Raw genomic sequence first — 26106 nt, 5'->3', positions numbered from 1 at the left:
AAGATAAAATTGTCTCATAGAGGCCCCTGGGTGGCTCAGTTGGTTAAGCATCTGCCTTCAGCTCAAGTGATGATCCCAGGGTCCTGAGATGGAGCCTTTTCAGGCTCACTGCTAGGCAAGGAGTCTGCTTCTCTCTCTCTGCCCCTCTCCCTATTCATTCTTTCCCTTTCTCCCTCTCTCTTAAATAAATAAAATCTTTTTAAAAAAAATGGTCTCATAGAATCTCAATCAATGGCAAGCTTTTATTTAAAAAATAGAAATCTACTGTTTCATTTGAATATTTCCAAAGAATCAAACTCATCCTGGGCAGACCACATGGTGGCTATCCAGAGCACTGAAAAGGGAGCCATTTGGTCACCATGATCCAGCAGTAAATTCTTCGAGCGGGGTTAGGTTTTAAGTTCTTCATGCTGCTCTTGATCAATCAGCAACTGCGACTGGGGTTCAGAAACCATCCTTAACTCATCCCCAGATGGAACAACTTGCGCAGAAATGCTGGTCCTCCCCAGTAACCCCTGGAAGAAATGACCGAAGAAGATTATTTGCACTGGAAAAGATGAGGGTGACTTCAGCAGCAGGAAGTTGAAAGGGAAGCCAGGTTGCTCAAAGCACATGCTTCTCAGCACATAAAGCAAGACTTGTCTAGTAGAAGAAAGTAGTAGTAGTAGTAGTAGTAGTAGTAGTAGTAGTAGTAGTAGTAATAGTAGAAAGATCCCATGACCAGCAGGGGACAACCTACGTTGGATCCCGGCTTTGACAAAGACTTGCTATAGGATTCTGAACATGTGGACTCAATTCAGCAAACTGGCCTGAAGCCTCTACTACATACAAACTGCAATCCTCTGTATTCTCATTTGCTCCCAAATTAAGTATAGGTAGGTCAGTGCTACTACATTTTGGACCAGATAGATTTCCTTGCTGTGGGACTGTCTTGTGCCTTTGAGGATGTTTCGCAACATCTCTGGGCTCTGCTCATTAGATGTTCCCAGTGGTGACAAATACATCTCTCTCAGTATTGCCAAATGTCCCCTAGGGGGCAAAATCGCCCCTGGTTGAAAGCCACTAGTGTACATACCCTGACTTAACTATCTCCTAAGGGTTCGGAGATAGTTAAATTGCCAAAGACAAAGAGGAACAATTAATTTTTTATTGCTCTATTTACTTCTTGAATGCCTTCTATGTAGCTATCTTTCTATGTGTCATCTCATTAATCCTCATCCTGTGAGGCAACGTTAATTTCATTTTGCAGATAAGAAACTTGATCATAGAGTGTTTAAGCAACTTGCCCTAGGACACACAGCTAGAGAATGGCAGAAGCAGGACTCAGACACAAGTCTGACTCCAAAGCTTATGCTCTTAATCACTAGGTTTTATTTTTCCTGGAACACAATAAAAATAAAAGGCGGCAGATGAAAAAGGACTTGACACATGAAAGTGATTTACTATTATTATTATCATTATTTTATTTTTATTTTTATTTTTATTATTAATCGGGCAGCAAGAGCGAGCCAGGGCACAAGAAACAGAAGACTTGGTCACTGCCAAAAATGAAGAGGCTGCCTCCCTCTGTGACTGGCAGATACAGGATCACCCCCTTTCCTCACCCAGAGCAGCCTCTTTCTCACCAAGTACGGTTGAGGCTTCAGATCCTTTATAAGCTGCCATCACTAATCCACAAGAAACTACACAACAAAGCAGATCCCATCCACCAGTTCTGGTTTGGGTCATGATTTCTCCTCTACCCAGGCCTCCTTGATATAACCACCGGGCACACGCCAGTGAGACGTGTCTCTACCCTCAGTGATGACCTTACCTTAGCATCATATTCCAGTACAGGAAAGGCATCAGGTCAGCCTTCATGAGGTACATGGTAAGTCGCTCCCTGCTCTGGTCAAAGGGGAAGGTTTCCAGCGGCTGAGCATTGTAGTCGAATTCCGCAAGAATCACACGGTTGTAGCCAGTCACCAGTGGACACGAGGTGTAGCCATCATACTATATTTGCATGCGAGATCAAGTTGGAAAGTGGCTTTTTTTCATGGTATTATATAAATACCTTAGAATGTATTATTTACTCTAAATAGTTGCAATTTTTTCTATTTTAATTTTTTGCACAGGAAAAAATGCAAATTCTATACAAAAATATATACTAAAGACAAAAATTAAAGTGCCCATATTAAGAAAGTGGCAGAGGACACCTGAGTGGCTCAGCAGGTTCAGCGCCTGCCTTCAGCCCAGGGTGTGATGCCGGGGTCCCGAGATCAAGTCCCACATCGGGCTCCCTGCATGGAGCCTGCATCTCATTTTGTCTAGGTGTCTGCCATCTGCCTCTCTTTCTCTCTGTCTCTCATGAATAAATAAATAAAATCTTTTTTTTAAAAAATGGCAGAATTGTGGGAAAACACTGCTTTCATGAAGAATAGGAGATGATAGAGACAGGGCTTTTTTATGAGGCATACAAACCTTTTTTGTTGGTTTTTTATTCTTCATAATCAGAGAAATTGTTCTGTCAAGTATTCCTGACTGGGCAGCTATAAGAGAAATGGAAAAGTCAGAAAGATAAGCACTCCTGTTTTCAAAGAAAACTAATTTGCAAATAAATGCAAACAAGAAGCCTCCATTCCCTGTCCCTCTAAATTTTAACTAGAACATGGCTCACCTTACCTCTTGAAGTTCTGGCTACCAGGAGGGGTTCCTTAATTCATCAAAGGGCCACACAGATGCCTCTAAGTTTGAAACTCAAGAGCCAGTTCTCTCCAAACATGAGAGAGAGAGAGAGCGAGAAGGTAAGGATGGCCCTCCCCCAAACCCAGTCCTCCTACTCCTAGGAGTCAGTGGTTGACAACTTGGACTGTGCATCCAGAATCCCCCAGACTACTCAGATATCCTTTTGTCCTTGTTCAGACAGCCTCAACCGCCCCAGGTATATTCAATTAGGCCAAACAGTTAGCTTTCCTCTGTACTGGAATGCTCTGGCTAAGCCTGGACCAGATACAGTCAGACAGGTAGACAGATGTTTTTGGTTTTAGATGGCAAGAGTGGGAGACTGCTCTTTTTTTTTTTTTTTTTTTTTTTTTTTTTTTTTTTTTTAGAGAGACTGCTCTTTTTATTATGAAAACATTCAAACTCTATCCCATCATAAATGGCACTTTTTTTTTCTGGAGTGTTTTCAGAGCAAACATCACAACCATTCACCCATAAATATTTCGTGTGTATCTCTGATATATGAGGAACTTTTAAAATATGAACATAATAGCATTTTTAACACCTGAAATACTAGCAATAATATCAGCTAATCCCTGTGTGTTCAATTTTGAATAATCAGGATTGCCCCCTGGGTGGCTCAGCGTTTGAGCACCTGCCTTCGGCCAGGGCGTGATCCTGGGAGTCTTGGGATCAAGTCCTGCATTGGGCTCCCTGCATGGAGCCTGCTTCTCTGTCTGCCTGTGTCTCTGCCTCTCTCTCTCTCTCTCTCTCTCTCTGTGTGTATCTCATGAATAAATAGGTGAAATCTTTAAAAAAATAAAAATAAAAATTCAAGCAGTTTGTGTCTCTCCAGGTGGAAAACTAGATTTACTTTTGAAGAAAGATGGGTTATGTTTATACTGTAAAATGCTCATTAAAGCCGTTGTTTTGTGATCTCCAAAATCAGGAGTCAACAAACTTCTTATGCAAAGGAAAATTCTACCGCGGTGCCTGGGTGGCTCAGTCGGTTAAGTGTCCAAACCTTGATTTTGGCTCAGGTCATGATCTCAGGGTCGTGAGATGAAGCCTCCCTTTTCTCCCGTTTGGCTCTGTGTTGGGCATGGAGTCTGTTTAGGATTCTCTCTCTCCCTCTTCCTCTGTCCCTCACTCCTTCTCTAAAAATAATAATAATAATAATAAAATAAAGGAAAACTTTACACTTGTGGGCCCAGAGGTAAATATAAAAAATATTATGTAACAAGAAAGAAAACAAAGTTTTATTAATGAAATCCAAAATATAAAAATAATTTTTTGTAATGTAGGCCTACTAGTGAGAAGAATGGAATTCTTTTCCCAAACCTCAGTAGTCCCTATCATCAAATTGATTACAAATGTTAACCAATAGAAATGATTCCTAGCCAGCTGTACAAAAGCAGCAGGTTGCATTTGGCCAGCAGAGTATAGCTTGCTGATGCCCAAATCGAAAGAGCAATAAATTTTTTTCCCAAAATGAGGAGGTTCCAAAAAATGAGTAAATAACTCTGCTTAAAAATATAAATGGGCTGGGGCACCTGGGTGGCTTAATTGGTTAAGAATCCAACTCTTGACTCCAGCTCAGGTCATGATCTTGGGGTCATGATCTCAGGGTCATGAGATTGAGCCCATGTCTGGCTCTATGCTCAGCTGGGAATCTGCTTGAAATTCTTTTATATATATTATTTATATTATATTATATAATAATACTATAATAATTATAATATTAATATGATTGTAATAATTATATTATAATAATTATATTAATATTGTAATAATACAATATTAATTATATTATTATATAATATATAACATAATTATATGTAATATAATTATTATATTATATATGATATAATATAATTATTAATATGATATATAATTATATACAATATATAAATTATATATGCGATATATACAATATATAATATATATTATATAAATTATATTTTATATAAAAATATATAATAATATATTTATATATATATATTTATTTATATATATATATATATAAAAACTGGATGCCCTCATTGTTTTGACATCTCTAAAGATCCTATTTCCATTTTGGAAAACTTTGTTACCCTTTGAGAGCCATGTAGAGTTTGGAATCTTTATTGAGAAGACCCAAGGAGGACTCTGCAGCAGAGCATCAAGGCCAACAGAAGAGGAGAAACAATGGCCAGTAGGTGTCACCTGCAGAGATGTTGGGACCCAGGAAGTAGTCACATTGTCCAGGTTTAAGGGTGTGCTGTGTATGAAAGTGTATGTAAGTTGTGGGGTTTTCCTGTATTATAATCCCCTTCTGTCATGGCCAAACCTTCTGTTAACTTTTGTTAAAGCTCACATCCTGGTCTTGATTGTGGTGTGGGTAATTAAGGGAGAATCTTGTGGAAGAGAAAGAGGCATGAGCCATGGGAAAGCTAGACTCAGTGTGGCGAGATGGGGGTCTCACTCACAGCAGCATAGTGGTCTGGAATGAGGCAAGACATCTGGTTGGGTGGCAAGTAAAAACAAGGATGGGTTATGAAACAAGTGCAAGCCTTGCTAGGGATACTCAGAACACCTGGGGAAGGGAATCTAATGAGAAATGTAGATCCACTTGGGGAACACTGGGACGTCTGTTATTTTGTCACTATTGAAATGACATATATATGCATTTAACATGAATACAATAAAAGCAATTCACTGCAGTACTGTTTGAAATAAAAATGGATTGAGGGGCACCTGGGTGGCTCACTCGGTTAAGCATTTACCTTTGGCTCAGGTCATGATCCCAGGACTGGGATCACTAGAATCTAGCCCTGCATGGGGTTCCCTGCTCCTCGGGGCGCCTGCTTCTCCCTCTGCCTCTGCCCATCCCCCTGCTTGTGTGTTCCTGCACAAGCTCACTCTCTCTCTCTCTCTCTCAAATAAATAAATAAAATCTTTAAAACAAAAAGAAATACAAATGTGGGCAGCCCGGGTGGCTCAGCAGTTTAGCGCTGCCTTCGGCCCAGGGCCTGATCCTGGAGACCTGGGATCGAGTCCCACGTCGGGCTCCCTGCATGGATCCTGATTCTCCCTCTGCCTGTGTCTCTGCTTCTGTGTGTGTGTGTGTGTGTGTGTGTGTGTGTCATGAATAAATAAATAAAATCTTTAAAAAAAAAAAAGAAATACAAATGTATTGGAAACCACACAAATATAAATTCAGAGTAGACTCATTAAGTAAATTCTTGAGCAACCATACAATAGAATACAGACTGGAAAAAAACAGATGTAAAAACAATAAGGATGCTCTCTACATAGTCAGGAGGAACATAGAAGCAGAGCAAATGCAAAGCAAGGCCAGGAGCTAGATTTCTCACTTATAACTTTTTGTATAATCATATTTAATATTATCTATTCAGAACAGTGAATGAAATGTTTGAAGTCAGCCACAAACTGGGTAATCTGGACCTCACATGCATCCACAGGCATTTTTCACACAGAAATTCAGCAGGTTACATTAAGAGAAACCTAAATGTAGAGTACCATCCCACAGTCTACCTATAAATCACAAAGAGAAAAGACATCATTACAACGGAGAGAACCCACAGGCATCCTTTCACCCAGAGAAATCCAGCTTCACCAAGGACAAGACAAGCTAACATGGCAGGCTACTAAAGTGAGGCAGTGGGAGGAACACAGCCTCACGTGTGGAGGGTCTTACCCTTCAGGATCACCTGAATCTAATTTTAAGAAAGCAACCAGACAATTCTAAGTTATGGGATGTTCTACAAGACAACCAACTCTTCAAAAATGCCAATGCTGTGAAAGTCATAAAACGAATGTCAGAAGGCCTGTTTTAGATTAAAGGAAGCCAAAGAGACATGACATCCAGTGTAGTGTTAACTGGCTCATGGATTTAAGGGGAGAAGATAATAAAGGCCATTTTTACAAAAACTAGAGAAATCTAAACTGGCTTGTATAAAAGACTATTAATATGAGATAATACAGTGTTCAATTCCTTGGACATGATAATCGTCTCATGGATATAGAGGAGAAAGTCCTTTTTCTTAAGAGATGCAGGTCGAAGTGTCTGAGGGTGAAGTATTACTATGTCAAAACTCACTTTCAGGGCAGCCCGGGTGGCTCAGTGGTTTAGCGCCGCCTTCAGCCCAGGGCCTGATCCTGGAGACCCGGGATCGAATCCCACGTCGGGCTCCCTGCATGGAGCCTGCTTCTCCCTCTGCCTGTGTCTCTGCCTCTCCCTCTCTCTCTCTCTCTCGTGAATAAATAGTCTTAAAAAAAACTCACTTTTTTTTTAAAGATTTATTTATTTACTTATTTATGATAGACATAGAGAGAAAGAGAGAGGCAGAGATACAGGAGGAGGGAGAAGCAGGCTCCATGCCGGGAGCCCGACGTGGGACTCGATCCCGGGACTCCAGGATCCCGCCCTGGGCCAAAGGCAGGCGTCAAACCGCTGCGCCACCCAGGGATCCCCAAAACTCACTTTTAAATGACTCAGTAAAAAAATGTCCAAAGAGTAATAAAGCAAATGTTACAAAAGATAACAACTGGTAAATATCTGAAGGGTAATATGAATATTCATTGTACTTTCCTTCAAATTTTTCACAGGTTTGAGATTTTTGAAGTAAAAAGTTGGGGGGAAATTATTATTAATAATGAAAAAGACATTCAGTGGGTCTCCTGGAAAGCCCTTCTTAGGCTGCAATAGTGAAAATAACACACACACACACACACACACACACAAAAAGAAAATAACACAACACGTTCTGCAGGTGTGCAATTCACACAAAACACTCTCATCCCCAGCAGCAGGAATTGTCTGCGTTTTACAGCATCTGGAGAAGACAGTTCCTGTCTGTAGAGGACAGCATCTAAAAGGCAATTCTCCTCATCACTGCTAGTGCAGAACGTGGTGGTAAAGAATTTAGTTTTCCAGGCTAAGGCCTTAATCATGTACCAATCAGGGCACGCTCCACTGTATTTGTCCTAACAGAACAATTTTCTGGTCTGCAAGCTTTCATTGACTTGCATGTGTTTCTTGTGGAAACAAATACTTCCCCAGCTTTATGGTGTTTCAAGCAGAAGAAAAACAGCCAACCTGCCTAGTGTCACAGGCAAAAAAGGCCACGGATACGAGAGTGCCAGTATGAGAAGTAAGAGAATTCCAGAGAGCTGGAGAAGTGCTACCTTCTCCCTAACGCCTTGTCCCCTGAAAACAACTACTCGAACCTAAAAAAAAGGCAGATGAGGTCATGCTCCTCTTTCTTCTTTACATGATAGTAAGTTCACAGACAACTTGGCTTCTGTATCAGGGAGGCTAACGTCATTTTTAGGCCACAAAAGCTTCCTTATTAATGGAATGCCGCTTGTGCCAAGCCTTATTTTTGTTATGATGGTGCCTCAGGGTGACATCATTCTGGGAGAATACGAGTCATAGTTCATTCTCTTACCTACAGCAGCAGCGGTCTTCGATGTGGGAAGGTTAGTGCAGTCCCCAATCCCAAACACATTTGGGTATTTCTTGTGTTGAAGAGTTTCTTTATCCACGTCCACCCAACCCACAGCGTCAGCCACAGGACTCGCCTTGAGGACATCTGGTGAGCTCATTGGTGGGGTCACATGAAGCATTTCATACTACAAAGAAGGAAAGCATCCAAATTTGTGTTTTTTCCAGTATTTCTACAGCCCCACTAGCTGTGCCCCGATCTCCCTTACCCATACACTGTACTACAGCTGCGTGGCGCCCTGGACACTGTGTTTGTACTGATCCACGCCCTCTCCCGGCCCTTCAGTGCTCCCATGCAGCATGGTGATAAAACAACTAACCATTCTGCTTGAGGTGGCCTCTCCGTAAGGAGTGGACACAAACCTTCTGGGCAGGAGGTGGGGGAGAATCAGAAACACTGCAATGATCCTCACTAACATTCTGAAAGAACCCACTGATGTTGCTAGTATTACTAAAGCCAAGGCAATGGTGTTTCTCAGTTGCTCTCTCCCTGGTTCTCAGCTGTCTACTTGTAAAGTCCGGTATCTCGGTTTTATTCTGCAAAAAAGTTCTGCGCAGAGTCCCTGAAACCTGGGAAGGTTGTGTTCGGAGCCGGTGAGTGAGCATCATTTCCAAACATAGGCAGACTCTCGATACATAAAGGAAATCACCGACATGCCAATTTAATGTGAAAGAAAGGGTGGTGAGAATATTAGCTAGCATTTTGGAGGAGAGAGGAATCTGTTTCAGTAAAGGGTTTACCGAACAGTATAGGGGACAAGGTGGATTTTTTTCTTTTTTCCCCAGAAAAACCTACAGCAACATTACCCTTGGCAGCACTGCACTAACCCACCCTGATCAATTTGGATAGTTCATTTAATTTTTTTATGTAATTCTTTTTTGTTTGTTTACAAAATTTTTTGCAGTTTATCCTTTTTATTCTTTTTATTTATAAACTCCATGTCAAAATTTCAAACTTATTTAAGGGTCCCAAAACATTTCATTAAGGTGAAAACTTCAGCATCTCACGACAATCCCAATCTTGAAATAGTCAAAGCTCCTGGTTTCCGCAAGGAGGACCATGCCTTAATCAGGGCTTGGCAATCCTTGACAGTGGAAGGAGTTAAGGAGGTGGCTTGTATTTAATTCCACTCTCAAACAATTATAAGCATGGGTAGCCTTGAGGTAAAACAGTGCTGTCAATGGCCAGTGTTCTTCTGAAGGTGATCTTGGATGATTCTTTACAGGCACAAGTCCCTGAGCCTGGCTCTGTTCATGAACGTGGAGACTGAGCAATTCTGTAGGATAATGTATGAAATGGCCAACAACCATCATCCACCAAATTATTAAGGCTATGTCTGTTTTTCTATAGTTAACTAGAACCACTTATTTTTTTAGCTGAGGGTAAAAATCTCACCAGAGTCATCTCTATCTATTGGCATTAATGTGCTTAAATTTCACAAGTACACGTGAATTCCGTAGATCTTTGCTAAAAAGGAAAGTTAAATATTTCCATATAATCATCAGAAGGACATGAAGGTTTACTTGAGCTAACATCCTACAAAAGATATACTAAGGTCTGCTTTATAGATTTATTGAAAATTGACAGGCATTTAGCTGTAGCTTGTCCTTTATTCATTATTCCCACAAATCACGTACGATAAATAACTTTAGTTCTCCTTCATTAACATCATCTATTGAGAATAGTGGTTTTCAAACTTTAATGTTTGTAAGGAGCATTTGGGAGACTTGTGGGAAATGCAGGTTCCTGGGTCCCACCACCCTGAGATTCCAATACAGCTGGTCTGCGTAAGCACAGGAATCTGTACTTTAACAAAATCTCCTAGCAATTCTGACACATGAGACCTGAAGGTGACCGCCTTAGAAGCTCTCACTTGAAGAAACAGGTTCTTTTACAATGAAAAACAGATGTTATTATATGGACCTTCACCTTCCATTTGCTTATCTATAAATAAATGTTACAGTTAAAAAAAAAAGTTACAGTTGACTGTTGAACAATGCAGGGGTTAGGCTATAGGCCTTCTTTTTCTTATCTTTTCCTTTTTAAAAGATTCTTTACAGTGGTGGTTCTCAATCCTGCTTGTATATGAGAATTATCAAAGGAAGTTGAAACTCCCAATGATCGGTTCACCCTCCCCCCCAAACTAATTAAAATCTGTGAGCGTTAGACTCAGACATCAGAACATTTAAAAGCTCCCCAGGTGATTCCAGTGTGCAGTCAGGGCTGAGAGCCACTGCTTTAACACCTCTTGGTAGATTTTTTTGAAATTCATATATTTTTTAAAGATTGTATTTATTTTTTTAAGATTTTATTTATTTATTCATGAGAGGCACAGAGAGAGAGAGAGAGAGAGAGGCAGAGACACAGGCAGAGGGAGAAGGAGGCTCCATGCATGGAGCCCGACGTGGGACTTGATCCCAGGTCTCCGGGATCATGCCCTGGGCCAAAGGCGGGCGCCAAACTGCTGGGGCACCAGGGCTGCCCTGTATTTATTTTCTGAGGGAGAGAAAGAGAACAAGTAGGTAAAGTGGAAGGCAAAGGGAGAGGGAGAAGCAGACTCCCCACTGGGCCGGGAGCTCAATGTGGGGTTTGATCCCAAGACCCCAGGGAACAGGACCTGAGCAGAAGGCAGACACTTAACCAACTGAGCCACCCAGGCACCCCTGAAATTGATATTTTAAGGGTAGAATTGGGTCTGGAAAGAAAATCTGAAATCCTATCATTCAAGAGAACACAAATTTTTTTTTCTTTACAAACCCTTTGGAAGAACCATTTATTTATCCAATTCCCTATCCACAACTTCAACTATCCACAGTACAGCTGAGAACCAAAGTAAAAAAAAACCAAATAACAAAATTAAGTTCATGCACTCAAGCTCATACACTTTCCTCATGAAAGTATGCTGTGCACCCTCACTTGTAGCCCATTCACTTTTACTTTACACAGAATTGAACAAATGTGGCGATCTCATTTTCCAGTCAATAAAGAATTGGCAGCAGCAGCTTAAAGAACTAAAGCTGGAGGGACCTGCCACTTACAACTACCTGACAGCCAGGAAAGAAAACTGGAAAAGTACAAAAAGGACACACACAAAAATCAAATCACAGAGGAGTTTGAGACCATTTTATAAGGTGAGAACTAGCCCCACTAGGCCCTAGGAGCGTAACTATACAAAAGCTATTCAAAATTATGACCCTGAGCTGAGGCAAGCAAATATGAGATGAACTTGGGACATTCTGTGACACCAGAAACCAAAAAAGTGCTCAAAAATATGATGGTGACACGTCCCAAGGGCAGAGCCATCTTGAAAGGATTCCTACTGACCAAATCTGGGACAATGTGAGCACCAAAATAATTAGACAATAACGAATTATAAACCATTGGGGGTAAAAACAGGATTCATGAATTCATACCAATAACCAGTTAATTAAGAGAGAAGGGAAGGCTTTTGTAGACAGAATACTAACAGACTACTGTTAAAGTAGAAAGAATGCTTGATTATGAAAATCACCATTTTGCAACTGCCATAGTAAAGGCTGGATTAGGAAAATCATCAGTGGATGGTAAATCCAGTGGGAAACTTAATGAGGAGGGAGTAGGGTGTTTGTTTAGTCAAGTGGCTCCCTATAGACTTCTTATAAGTAGCAAGGGAGAAAAAGAGTAGTAACATTACAGTGGAGAAAATTGGGCCATCTCTTGAATGGTGATCCAAAGGAACATCATCAGTGAGGGGCAGGTGACCATGTGCTCTCAAATGTGATATACTAGAAAGACATGACATCGCTTACATAGTATTTCACCCTAAAATGCATAGCCTGAAACTGATCACAAGAAAACATAAACCTAAAATGAGGAACATTCTATTAAAAAATAAAGTGCTGGAGGTGGGGGGCTATATTATTCCAAAAAAATATCAACAAAGGCAGGCTGTGGAGATGTTCCAGATCAAAGGATGCTCAAGAGACATCACAATTACAGGCAATTCCTACCTGTTGACTGGGTTCTGCCCTGAAGGGAAAAGAGCACCATAAATGCTATTGGGTCAATCAACAAAATTAGAATATAAATGGTAGTTTAAAATACTGGGGATCCCTGGGTGGCTCAGCGGTTTGGCCCTTGCCTTTGGCCCAGGGTGCGATCCTGGCGTCCCGGGATCGATTCCCGCGTGGGGCTCCCTGCATGGAGCCTGCTTCTCCCTCTGCCTGTGTCTCTGCCACTCTCTCTCTCTCTCTCTCTCTCATAAATAAATAAATAAATAGATAGATAAATAAATAAATAAATCTTTAAAAATAAAAATAAAATAAAATAAAATACTGTACCCATGCTAAATTTCCTGAATTGATAACTGTACTGTGTTTATGTAAGAGAATAAGGATCTCTTTAAGATTTACAGTACTTAGTGTTTAGGTAAAGGGCTATGATGTATGATGTATAATTCATCTTTAGATGCTTTGAGAATATATTCTACTATATTCTATACTATTCTATGTGGGGAGAGAGAGAGACAGAGATCAAATGATAAAGCCAATAAGGTAAAACTCTATAATAAGTGAATCTAGGTAAAGGCTATCCAACGTATTTATTTTTGCAATGTCTATAAGTTTGAGATTATTCAGAAATAAATGTTTAAAATTATGACCTTGAGTCATCAGTAACATCTTAAATGATAGTTGAGATACACCACTTAAGAAAGGAAAGACGTGTGCAATACATTTTAGAAAAGGCCTGCACTAAAAAGCTTAAAATGTGAAGTTTTGATGTTGAGAAGGTAAGTCATTAGTTCATTTCAAAATTCATTTTTTTATGGGACCCTTCATTCCTCTAAAACTGCTCAATGAATAAAATGTCACTGTGAGCTGTTTTCTCATTGCTAACAGCTCTTACCAGAGTGACATAAACAAATGATTCTTCCATGTGTGCTTCTCCAGATGCCTTAACATCTTGTTCTTAATCTTCATACACCTCTACAAAAGTATTATTCCCACTTCACAGAAGAAGGACCAGACACACAGAATCCAAGCCCATGTACAGAGGCTCAATTTCTCCAGGTTGGGGTATGGCTCTGCAAGACCTTTCAAGAATGCTGAAGTGTCTCCTTTTGTGCACAGGTAAAAGATAAGTTTAAAGACAACCTCTTCCACCAGGGGAAAGACACCCCTGTCACTTGTGAACAACCCACAAGCAGGGCTGTTTCTCTGTAAATCAAGACAATCACCAAATCCTCCATTTAAGGAAGCCCTTCAGGAACGTGAAGCAAGACCTGAAGTCATCAAATACCTTTGGCTTCTCAGAGTGACCCCGGGGGAAGAAAAATGGAGATACAAAATAGGATCAAAATTCACTTGATACTAGTAGATAAACTCTTCAGCTCGCATGGACACTGCCTCTTACCTCTTTCTCTTCCCCATCCACCTTTTGATCCACCTTGTCCCCTACCATGGCCCTATATGCTCATCATAACCAGCCTCTCCCAGCATAATGATGCAAGCAGGGAGGTGGGAGCCATGGTGATGACAGCATCTACTGCAGTGTTCAGCTGACAGCTTCACCTCGCCACTCACTGAAATCACTTGGGTCTCTCCAGGTTTGTCCAGATTCTCAAAAACAGCCTCTTGTCTATCAGCTCGGACTTCAATGAGGTTTTGTTTGTAGTTAACAGTGAGGTTCCTTTCCCGGATGATCTCCTGCAGGGCAGCTGCATACTTCTTCACCCCAAAAATTGTGCCAAGGGAAGTGTTGAAAATGATATTGGCCTTGGATCGCTTCCCCGTCTGGGAAAAAAAAGGAAAGAACAGCAAGAGCCCACATCAAAGCATTGCTTCAGCCACCTTTTTTTTTTTTTTTTTTTTAAACCTTAGACAAGAATTAAAACCCTCAGAAGAGAGCTCACCAGCTTTTTCCATCACTATGCACTGGTGGGGCGAGGTGTGAATCAACTCACTGCCTCCTACTTATCTTCTGTCAATGACACAGCAACTAAGTGTGCATTTGAGTCAGAGGTTAAAGAGGGTACCATTCAGCTGAAGGCCAGAGAGGGAGGTCAAGTTCAGGGAAAGACAAGCTGAATTGTTTCCTCATATTCTTATTTGTTCATCCACTGGATCAATATTTCAGGAGGTCCTAGAGTTGGCCGGTGGTGCTCTAGGTGCTGTGGGAACAGCAATGAACAAAGTTCCTGTCCCATTGGCTCATACAACTCATATTGCTCATAGATTTCAGAGGATAGGATTCTCCTAGATGCCTAATTGCTTATAGGGCCAGAAAGAGAAACTTCCTCTTGGCCATCTAAGACTTGGTAGAAAAGAGTTTGCAAAGAAAATTCCAGGTGGGAAGAAATGGCTTTTCTTTTGTTCAGCTCCTTTTAGGATTTGTGCACCTGGTTCACACTATTTGTTTGTCTTTAGAAGGTAGGGGGGCAGGAGGAGAAGGAGAGAGAGAGAGCCTCAAGCAGACTCCACCCCCAGCGTGGAGTCTGAAGGAGCTCAAAGAGGGGCTCAATCTCATGACCCTGAGACCATGACCTGAGCTGAAATCATGAGTTGGACACTTAACCTACTGAGACATGCAGGTGCCCCAGATCCCACTATTTGGATGAAGTTAGGTGGATAAAAACCTCAAAAGCCTGTGCCATCCAATAATTCTCATGACCCAGAATGACATTTCTTAGAAACAGAAACAAGGACTTGAACTGTTCCTTAATTCCCCACAGGGTTGGGACAGGGGGTGGCATAGGTTTGCTTAACTCAAGCAAAGGTTTCCTGAGGAGAGTTCCAAGCAAGCATTCAGGTGGCTCTTCCATCCCACCTGCTCCGCCCCTCCTCTCCCCTGTCCCTTCACAGAACCACAGGCTGCTCTGAATCTTGCCACTGCTGCAGGTCCAACCACACTGTGAGAAACGGTATGTGACATCCCACACAAGGGCAGGAGGGCGAGAGCAGCTTCCCTGCAGCTTTGCGCCAGGTGTACTCGAGCTGGACATTGACTCTGACACACGGGATGAGTGCCTAGTGTTCCCACCCAAATATTCTTTCCACCAAGTTCTGAAGTTCTAGGTCAACATTTTTTTTTTTTTTTTTTTTTTTGGTTTGCCTTTAGAATTGGCATTTTGCAGGGTGCCTGGGTGGCTTGGCTGGTTAAGTGTCTGCTTCAGCTCAGGCTGTGACCTCAGGGTCCTAGGGTAGAGCCCTGTGTCAGGTTCCCTGCTCCTCGGGGAACCTGCTTCTCCGTCTCCCTCTGCCTCTGCCTGCCGCTTTGCCTGCTTGTGCTCTCACTTGCTCATCTCCTGTCAGGTAAATAAATATATATATTTTTTAAATTGGCATTTTGCCTACTGTATTTTTAAAGATGTTTATCAAGAGCCAGAAAATATTCATAACCTTGAACTTGCATGGCAACAATCGAGGATATTGTTATATAAAAAAATAAACAATGTACAACCAGTTGTCCAACGATATGGAAATATTTCAATAATCTCTAACATATCTCCCCAACAGATTTCTATGTATACATTAAAAGTATGTTACAAAGACTATTTAATACCAAGTAGTACATCTATTTTTGTATAGTATGATTGTAACCATTAAAAAAACAAAACAAAACAGGGGCACCTGGGTGGGGCTCAGTTGGTTAAGCATCCAACTCTTGATTTCAGCTCAGATCATGATCTCAGGGTTGTGAGATCGAGCTCGGCATCAGGCTCCACTCCGTGTGCAGCCTGCAAAATATCCTCTCTCTCCACCTGCCCTTCCCTCCCCCCACATGCTCTCTCTCAATCAAAACAACACAACACATGGATGGGGCAGGAAACAGGACACGTCAAATTGATAACAGTAGCTATATTAAAGTAATTGGGCTATAGTGACTTCTATTTTATAAACTTCCAATTATATAATTTTGTACACACGTAATAAAAATTTCAAAATAAAAAAGGTATTTTGATATGGATAAAATGGGATTCTGGCATCCCTGGATTAGCAGCATCTGCCCTCCTTGTCTCTATCCCTGGGAAGCGAGCATACCTTCCTGAAATAGGCTTCTGACAAGTACATGATCTTCTGTGGGGCTCCAGCACACTTTACAGGGGTATTTGGGAAGGTAAAGATGGCATTGCCCTCCTTGAAGTCCTGCAGAGCTTTCCAGGTTTTCTCTACTGTCTTCACTGAGTAATTGGACCCTATTTTGGGATGGTCAAAACCTTCAGGTAAGCCTTTAATCTGCAAGAAATTACACAAAGAAATTATCTTTTAACAAAAGCGCAAATTTGCAAGGGCAAATTTTCTAAGAAAAGTGCAAAAACTCTTGTTGAGAGCCTTCATTCTCTGCCATTTCTGTAACCTCTCAAGTATTTCAGTCCAGTTATTAGGCCACAGTACTCACACCCATCGGAGCAGGCACTTGGGTGAGGGATCTGCTGCAATCAGGGCTGTGGTGCCTGGAGTAAACTGCCAAACTGCAGAATGGACTCAGCCCACGGGAACCCCTGTACCTCCCTGGCCTTCAGACCATGATTTGAACATCTCTCTTCTCACCATCAAAGTGAGGACAAAAAGCCAGCCATACTTTCTTTTTGGAGACCCAGTTGCCTTACTGGGAAGAAGGAGGACAAGCAGAACCAGGACCCATATTGTCAATAATTACAAACATAAACTACCCTTTATCAGGTTGTACCAAATAAAACTCTTGGTAAAGGCCATGAAGGCAGGTAATTAAAAACATGGACTTGGGAACCCCACAGATCTGGCTCAAGTCCCAGCTTTTCCACTTAGAAATGTTGTGACCCTGGGTAGATTACCTAATATCTCTCGGCCAGTGGGTCTCAAAGTGCAGTTTCCTGGGAACTTGTTAGAAATGCAATTTTTCAGGCGCCACCCAGACCTACTGATTCAGAAGCTCAGGGGCAAGGCCAGAAATCTGCCTGGCTCTCTGGGTGGTTCTAACGTACACTGAGAGTTTATGTTCATTATCTGTAAAATGGGAGGAAAGGTAACTGCTTCGGAGGGTTGTTGGCAGAAGGATATGAAAGTGCTTAGAAAAATGGCACCTACAGGGGAAGTGCCCCACAAGTGGCAGTGTATTCCTGCTAGTACGAATACCGGACACTAGTCTTTGGTGTTAGAAGGTTCGTAGAGTGCAGTGAAGATGGCATAGATTGAGTTGAGACTCAACTACCAGTTCTTCCAGCAAAAGCAGAGAACCATCAAAAACCAGTCAGTAAGATGGGCTGGTCCTCGGGCGCCCAGGTGACTGCCTCTGCCTTTGGCTCAAGTCATGATCCCAGGGTCCTGGGATGGAGCCCCACATCTGGCTCCCTGCTCAACGAGGAGCCTGCTTCTCCCTCTGCCTCTGCCTGCCACTCCCCCTGCTCATGCTCTCTCCCCCTCCCTCTCAAATAAATAAATAAAAACTTAAAAAAAAAAGATGGACTGGCCCTTCAGAACCCTCCTAGGCTGTTCTCCTAGACTATAGGGCGACCATGCAACACCCATTGCTCAGCTGTCAAGGAAACAGTGCTATGATCTCTACAATGCTCACTGTAAAAAAAAAAAAACAAAAAACAAAAAACTATTCCTCCGATTACTGACCATGTCTCCTGCTAGAGAACTTTAAATAGTTGTGATATCAGCAGTCTCAACAGCAATAATTACTATTATTATTATTATCATTATTACTAAACCATCTTGTATTTTAAGGTTTCTGAAATCTCCCCCCATGCTAACAGTGGCTATTTGCTCATGCCTCTGAGGCAGGTAGGGAAATAGGGCTGGCTCCTAGACACAGATGGGGGAGCTGAAGGAGAATGAGGTTGAGAGACCCACTTAGAACCTTACAAAACCGGATGGGGAGGCTCCTGGTCCCTGCCTCAGGTTCTCCTCACATGCCTCCTACTTCCCAAGCAAAATGCACTCTCTGAGAGATAAACAAACAGCTGGTCTCTTATCTCCTTCATTACTTTTCTCTAGTTTGAACAAGAGGTTGTTGTTAAGGAAACAAGTGCCATAAAGTGGTGACCAAGTTCCTTTTAGGGAAAGTGGTCACAAAGGGCAGTTTATGACTCCTCATCCAATTCAAGTTGCTTCCCTTCCTCTGAAGCAGAGGGAGGCAGGGAGAGTCAGAGGAAGAAAGATCGGATGCCCCCTTTGGCTGACAACTCGCTGCAGAGACCCAATGGAGCTGAGGGGAGAAAGAGACAACTTAGTCCTACACAGTGAGGTAGTTTCCTTGGGAATCTAGAAAAGCCTACTGTTTTGCAAGAATCGCCATTAGGACATGGACATGCTAACCTCGGATTAAACCTTAAAGCTAAAACATATCATCATCGATACCAGAATCTTAAAAAAATTTTTTAAAGAACCATAAAAAGACTTCTGAGTAAAGAAAAACTAAAAGAGGATCCCTTAGAACCCCTTCTTGTCAGTCAAAAGGAATACAAAGCAACTAAATGCAGCATTTACTCTTGTCATAAGTAGGCCAGTGTCACACAAAAGTAGTTTAAAAGAGTACCTTCTCATAGTCGAGCTGGATCCCAAGAGCAATAATAAGATATTTGTAGGAGATCTGCAAAGCAAAACAATGGTAGTTTAGACCAGGATCCCAGAAGTGGCAGCCCAAGGGCTAACTCAGCCCCAGGCCCATGTCCCACCACCAGGCCTCCATTTTCTACTGTGGATGTCTTGAGGTCATGGGTGACGGGCAGGGGACAGGGAGGGAGGTATGCTCCCGTTTGCCATCACTAGTCCACCATCTTCTGTTTCTCACGCCTCAGAACTTCGCCAGTATTGTATAACCTGCCAGGCCCTCCTGTATTTTTACACAGTGCAGAGGGATACAAAGAAGCCACAACTATTTGTGTGGTCCTTTTGTTAACACTTACTCATGCTGAGGGGTGAGAGAAGCCCTTCCTAATCTTAAAAGACAATCAGCTTTAACATGTATGATGTCATGTGTGAATCCCAAGCAAATGTGACCTGCCATATGGATTGGACCAGTAGTATTGTAAGTGAGAAACTGTTCTTTTGAGGGTCATAGAAAAAAAGGATGTGATATAATGAACCTGATCTTACTTAATGATCTACTTAGAACTTAAAGTCCCCCTCCTTAAACAAGGGTATTGTGATTAGTCCTGCCAAGGGCAAAGTATCCATATTCATCACAAAGGGAATGTGGGTTTAAGATCAGAAAGAAGAAAGGGGAGTCCAGAAAGTGTAAGCAAGAGGGATGTAAAGAAACAGCCCTTGCCTAGAAAACTGGAGGTGGAGAATGATCATAATGAAAGTCAGGAGTCCAGCAAAGGGGTAGTGGGTTGTAATTAATTATCACAATCTTGTACTAAAAGGAGAAGCAGAGCAGCAAGATGAGCAGGTCACAGTTGAAGAGAGAGGACTCCAAGACCAGAAAGTGTTCGGCTCAGGCTGGAAAGCCAAGGGCATCAAGTTTCTGCAGAGGTCCAGCCCTGAGATCCAGGAGGCTTGGCTTCAAGGCCACCTCCACAATGAGGCCTTCTAATAATTCAATTCCCCTCCCCACAGGCCCCTTCTGGGAGCTTCCTTAGCACAGTGTACACGATGCTTTATAGCCCTGGTTGCATTATGTAGGAATAATGTCTTCCCTCACAACATTGAATACAGCAGAGGATAAAGGTTAGGTCTCCTTTATATTCCTGGAATCTAGCATAGTCACAAAACTAAAGTGAGGAACTCGGTAATATTTGTTGGATGGATGGAGGACTTCAGTTGTTTGTGAAATATGTAATTTATCAAAGTGGACGGATCATACACACGTCTTCCCGTGTATGATTTGCCTATCCATAGAAAGCTGTGCCCTGAAATTCCTTATTCCATGGTAAAGTGTACCAGGCCCATTAACTACGTGACTGAACTATGTTGAGTCTTCAAGGTATATGAGGTCAGATGGGACATAGGGTCTGGGGGTGATGATCTACAGGCAAAACACGAACACAGTCAATAAGAAAAATCTCTGGTTTGTGTGTGCCCTGATTGTTTAATTAGAGTATAATATTGATTATTTTTAAGAACTAGTAACAGACAAGCTTAACATCGTGGAAAAAAAAATCATTAAGGGAGAATAAACCCTAAAAGAATAAAGAACAAAAAGAAAGCCTCAAGCCTTCTAAATGAATTCGTCTCCAGGCCAGATGATTTAAATTCTAAGGAATTGCAAAAACTTGCAGACAAGACTTTGGAGCAATTACAGAGAACAGTGCAGACATTTCCAGAAGGCCAAATAGGGGCAAGTGTTCTAATTTTATACAGAGAAGTGGGGGCAGTAAACCCAGATACTAACCACCTAGTAAATAGGATGTTCCTCCATTGTAAATTTCCGGGCTCATCTATTAAACAAGTGTCTCTTGGTAGCTTAGGCAAAGAGCACCAACATAGATTCACAGATTGCAAACTGCTTTCAGTCAGTAGTCAAGAACTATGGGGGCACATAGTGGATACTTAAGTTATTTTCTTTTCCTTTTTTCATATGTTCTTTTAAAAATAGTAACAGTAAAATTTCCTGAGCACTCACTTTGCAGGGCATTGTAATAAGTCCTTCACACATTTTGATTCATTTAATCCTCAGAACAACCCAATGAGGTAAGTGATACTATTACTCCCATTTTTTAAAAGATTTTATTTATTCATTTGAGAGAGAGAGTGAGCAGGAGGAGAAGCAAAGGGAGAGGGACAAGCAAACTCTGCACTGAGAACAGAGCCCAACGCAGGGCTTGATCCCAGGACCCTGAGATCACATCCTGAACCAAAAATCAAGAGTCAGATGTCTAATCGACTAAGCCACCCAGGTGCTCCTTATTAGTCCCATTTTATACAGATAAACTGAGAGACAATTTGCTCACAAATATTTACTGGGCACCTTCTATGCAACATATTGTGCTAGGTCCTGGACATACAACATTTAACCAGAAAGACACAGTTCCTACCCCTCCGAGAACTCAGTCTAGTGGGTGAGACAGGTATTATCAGATAACCACACAAATAATTACTAAATCACAGAATGCTGTGATAGTGTCAAGGGGGAACCCAACCTAATCTAGTAGGTCAGGGAAGGCTTTCCTGAAGGGCAATTTCTAAGATAAAGATGAGAGGGGCACCTGGGTGGCTCAGTTGGTTAAGCATTTGCTTTCGGCTCAGGTCATAATCCCGAGTCCTGGGATCAAGCCCCATGTTGGGCTCCCTGCTGAGCAGGGAGTCTGCTTCTTTCTCTCTCAAATAAATAAATAAAAAATTTAAAAAATAAGGTAAAGATGAGTAAGAGTTAGCTAGGAAAAGAGGTAAGCTCAGCATGTGCAAATGTCCTGGGGAAAGAAAGAGGCTGAGGCATTTGAGGAAATGAAAGAAAAGTGTGCTGGGACAGAACAAGAGACAGAATGGAACCAGAACCAGGTTAGGTCTGGAGAAGAAAAAGGGCCAGTCCACCCAGAGCCTATGGGACATACTCCAGACAAACATACCCCTGTGTCGGGGAAGAGTCAGAGACACACTGAATCTGGATTTCAGCAATGCCTTCAATTCAGTCTTGAAGAAAGAGTAAAGTACTAATTAAGAATGGAATAATTTGGGATCCCTGGGTGGCGCAGCGGTTTGGCGCCTGCCTTTGGCCCAGGGCGCGATCCTGGAGACCCGGGATCGAATCCCACATCGGGCTCCTGGTGCGTGGAGCCTGCTTCTCCCTCTGCCTGTGTCTCTGCCTCTCTCTCTTTCTCTCTGTGTGACTATCATAAATAAATAAAAATTAAAAAAAAAAAAAGAATGGAATAATTTTGGTAAATTTTTGGCAAAAAATATTTGCTAAAGAATGTTGATTAATTTATGCAAGATAGAAAATGTTCTCTAGGGACAGGTGTTCAAATTAAACCCTTGAACTTAAATGAAGCCATCATGGATAATGACCAGGGGAAAAAAATGCCAATTGGATGACAGAATCATAAATCCACAAGATCAGGGCATGTGGGTGGCCCAGTCAGCTAAGCATCTGCATTCAGCTCAGGTCATAATCTCAGGGTCCGGGATTGAGCCCTGTGTCAGGCTCCCTGCTCAGCAGGGAAGACTCCCTATTCTCCCTCTCCCCCACCCCTGCTCATGCTCTTTCACTATCTCTCTCACTCTCTCAAATAAATAAATAAATAAAATCTTTTTTAAAATAAATAAATAAATCCACAAGATCCAGGCCAGCTGGGAAAATGAATCAAAACCAACAAGATGACCTCTCCATGTTATATGTAGATTTCTGATATCTGGCTATAGCACACTTTTGCTTAATGAAATCTTAGAAGAAAGTCCTGCCAGTTTACACCAACTTCTTCCCCAGCCCTAAAACAGGACACTTGCAACTTTCCTAAGAGTCTGAGCCTCAGGACTCAGAACTGAGAACACCTACTGCTGCCTCTCATTTCAAGAGATGAGACAAGTTTATGATTCTTGAGATGTGCATGAACACAACCACAGAGGGCTCTAGACTATACATGTAATAAGGGATCTAATCAAGGAGGCAGGCACTGTTGTACCAAACAGGTGATGTATATTGTCAGAGACAGGTGTCCCGGCCCCAGGAACAGTAGACTGGCAAAGGAAATAAGCCCCAAAGCTCAATCTTGTCAACTGAGAACAATCTTCCATTTAATTTTGTCTGCTCTCATGGAGATGCTGGAAAAAAGTAAATCCATTAACTGGGGAGAAATAATTTTTAGGTATTTTATGTACATATATTAAAAATATATATATATCCTAATCTACATATATCCATGTATTACATATGGATGGAGAAAGCCTGACTTGACATTGAATCAGCCATATGAAAAGAAGACCCAAAAGTTTGAACTGACCTCAAGCCCAGCATGAATCAGCAGTTGTGCTGATAACAGTTGCTAAAAAGGCAAATGCTAACTCAGGCCATATCCAGTTGTGGGAGAGAACAGTCTCAGTCTATTCTGGGCTGTTCTGTTAAGCTGCTTACTCTTTCAGGCAGCCTCTTTCATGAAGGCGCTATCAAGCCAAATGAGGTCCCAAGCAGGGTGGAGAGATCAGCAGATCAGCAAGGGGACTAGCGACCTTGAAACAGGAGAAAGTTCTGAGGAAAGTGGAGCTACAGCCCAAATCTACATCAAGAATAGATTTACACGGCTGATAAGAGCCATCTTCAAATAGCTGCAGGGTTCCTCCACAGAAAAGATATTCTTGGCCACACTACAGGACAAAACAAGGAACAAGACAGGCATTGAGGCCAAAAACACCCTGAGGGCCCAAGGAAGAATACAAAAGAGGCTATGAAATGGTGGATTCTGACTCAGGAGAGCCAGAACTTTCATAGAACCCGTCTAAAAAAATGGAGAGCGACCAACTGCTTGTTGTCAGAGAACTCTTTGACCCTGAGACGTGTAAATACCAACCCATTTTAAATTCAGTCCCTCTCCCCATATGCCCCAATTCCAATTACTCTGCTCTATTTATTTTCATTAACACTCGTTGCCTGCTAACACCAAAGGACTCCAACGCTTACCTCCTTGCCAGTGTCTGTGTGGATGCAGTTCTTGTCTGGATTCAGCTCAACCACTCTAGCTTTGATCCATTCTACACCAGACGGTATCACACTCGCAGTGGGACGGCCAGATGAGGATAACTGCTTGGCACCAGCACCCACCAGCGTCCAGATTGGCTGGTAGAAATGTCTCTGAGAAACAAAGTATTTGAAGATTCGTTTCAACGTGAGACTGATCAAAAGGGTCATGGTTAAAGGTACACAAGCTAGACTCTCAATTACACGCTCCCAACCCAAGGAGCATCACATAAAAAAGCCTGAGATTAGTCTCCCCCATCCCCACCTATTGGTGTCTCCCATTGTGTTAAGCTCTGAAGGGCAGACACCTAACACAAGGGGGAAAAAAGCAATTAACTATCTTCCGTGACTATATTATTTATTGCTCAAAGTTGATTGGATGCTTAACATGTTAAACACACACACACACAATGGATACATTTATGTGCACAAAGAAAAATTAAGCTGAGCAGCTTAAATATGGTTCCTTAGAAGCACCTGGAGACTGCTGTAAGTCTGGAAAGTTTACAACCTATTTTGAAGAGCCTCAAAACTTCTTGAACTTCCAACTGTGTTTCCCAAGCCCACTGCAGACATTCCCTATCAGCCCTAGTACCCTCTCACCTCCTTTCTCAGAGGTTTTCCACCCGAAGCCAATAGGTGCCAGATCCTACCCCATAATGCCAAATTTCCACTATTTCCTAAAATTCTCTTGCTTCAGACGGCCCTCTCTTGATCTAAGTTAATTTTGAACATTCTAGACTCTTGGGCAAAGGGCGAACTGGTCTAATGGCCTCTGGGAATCCCAAAACCCTCATGGAGTGGCCTAGGGGATCAAGAACCCTCAACACTGCCAAAATGCCTCAAACTGGCTGGACAGAATTGCCAGCCGCAGAGAAGTTAAAGAGGATACCAAAAAAATGGCTTTGCAATCTCCCTACAGTCAATAATGGATGTGATCAAAAATGAGGGAGGCAGAGGTCTCCGGTGGTGAGAACTCATTGATTTCAAGTCCATCTTGAACAGAAAAAGGAAAAAAAATTCAAGCTCAGATTCTTTTTTAGACTACAAACAAGCATCAGCTCCACCAATCACTAACCTAGACACAGGAAGCAAAGTACCAAGTAACCTGACACCACCTTTGAATGACTTCTGTCCTGCACTTCCTCACGGGGAGGGACAGCCAGGACTTCGGCCTCCCTAATTGTGCCCAGTGCCTCAGAAGAGCCCTTCTCGTGAAAAAGAGTAGCCCGAGTGGGAGAACTGCCCATGGGGTACCTACAATACACCATAGCCCCCCCAGAGCTCTCAGACCAGTGCCATTTAAAATGCTGACTCTGAGGCACCTGGGTAGCTCAGTTGGTTAAGCGGTCTGATCCCAGGGTCCTGGGGTGGAACCACGGGTAGGGCTCTCTGCTCAGTGAGGAGTCTGCTTCTCCCTCTGCTTCTGCCCCTCCCCTTGTTTGTGCTCTCTCCCTAAATTAAATAAATAAAATCTTTAAAAAGTAATAAAATGTTGACCTTAGTCACTCTAAGTAGGAAAATGATGGAGAATGCATCCTCTACTCTACTCTCAGATCACAGCACACCAGTCTGAGACTAAGCCCCAGGCAGCCTCATAGGGGACCAGGGAGACTTCTCGAAAAGGAATATGCTTTTCTTGACCCACCCTCCCCACCAAACAGGCACTGGATCTGTTTTGCTTCCCTCCACAGACACAGCTCCCAACTGGTACACACCTAGTTCCTTAGGAAAATTAGTCAAACCACCAAAAGTCTGGAACATTTTTTCTTTTTTTAAAGATTTTACTCATTCATGAGAGATGCAGAGAGAGAGGCAGAGACACAGGTAGAGGGAGAAGTGGAATCCCTGTGGGGAGCCTGATGCAGGACTCGATCCCAGGACCCAGGGATCACGTCCAGAGCCGAAGGCAAGTGCTTAACCACTGAACCACCCACGTGTCCCTGGAATATTTTTTCTGAAGCTACTGGATCATCTTAAAATGTTTTGCATAAAATAGTGCCTTACGAACACTTCCCAGATTCCTTCCTGGTACCTCTACCTTTTTCTGCTTTATAATCTGTTTGAAATCCCTTACACTTGAATTTCTCAAACCCACTAGCACCTTTCCCAAAGGCCTCCCTGCCTCTCACCTCATCACCCATTCTCCAGACTAGAACAGAGGATGGAAAATACAATGGCCATTGATTTTCCTCTGGACTTGAGGTTGGATTTGGGAGGCCTTTGTGGGTTGAACTTTCTCTCCCCAAAAGATATGTTGAAGTCCTCACCCCAGTACCTGTGAATGTGATCTTATTTGCAATAGGGTCTTCACAGATGT

At 42.3% G+C, this 26106-nt stretch overlaps 1 protein-coding gene across 4 annotated transcripts in view; it reads right to left on the bottom strand.

Moving 5' to 3' along the window:
* Nucleotides 1-222: 222 nt before the first annotated feature.
* The window catches only part of SQOR (sulfide quinone oxidoreductase), a 48407-nt gene continuing 22523 nt past the window's right edge, over nucleotides 223-26106 (bottom strand). For all 4 annotated transcript variants that reach the window (XM_038580308.1, XM_038580311.1, XM_038580309.1 and 1 more), the window contains exons 3-10: nucleotides 23730-23900; nucleotides 18711-18764; nucleotides 16229-16423; nucleotides 13772-13981; nucleotides 8154-8337; nucleotides 2461-2528; nucleotides 1814-1992; nucleotides 223-515 (exon numbers count right to left, since the gene is read on the bottom strand). In XM_038580308.1, coding sequence (XP_038436236.1) covers nucleotides 458-515; nucleotides 1814-1992; nucleotides 2461-2528; nucleotides 8154-8337; nucleotides 13772-13981; nucleotides 16229-16423; nucleotides 18711-18764; nucleotides 23730-23900 — 1119 coding nt within the window. In that variant the 3' untranslated portion in view covers nucleotides 223-457. The remainder of the gene's footprint in view (nucleotides 516-1813; nucleotides 1993-2460; nucleotides 2529-8153; nucleotides 8338-13771; nucleotides 13982-16228; nucleotides 16424-18710; nucleotides 18765-23729; nucleotides 23901-26106) is intronic.

The sequence above is a fragment of the Canis lupus genome, chromosome 30 (genome assembly GCF_011100685.1).
Source record: "Canis lupus familiaris isolate Mischka breed German Shepherd chromosome 30, alternate assembly UU_Cfam_GSD_1.0, whole genome shotgun sequence".
NCBI lineage: Eukaryota > Metazoa > Chordata > Mammalia > Carnivora > Canidae > Canis > Canis lupus.
The sequence above is the reverse complement of the archived record's forward strand: the minus strand, read 5'-3'. Positions and strand labels throughout refer to the sequence as shown.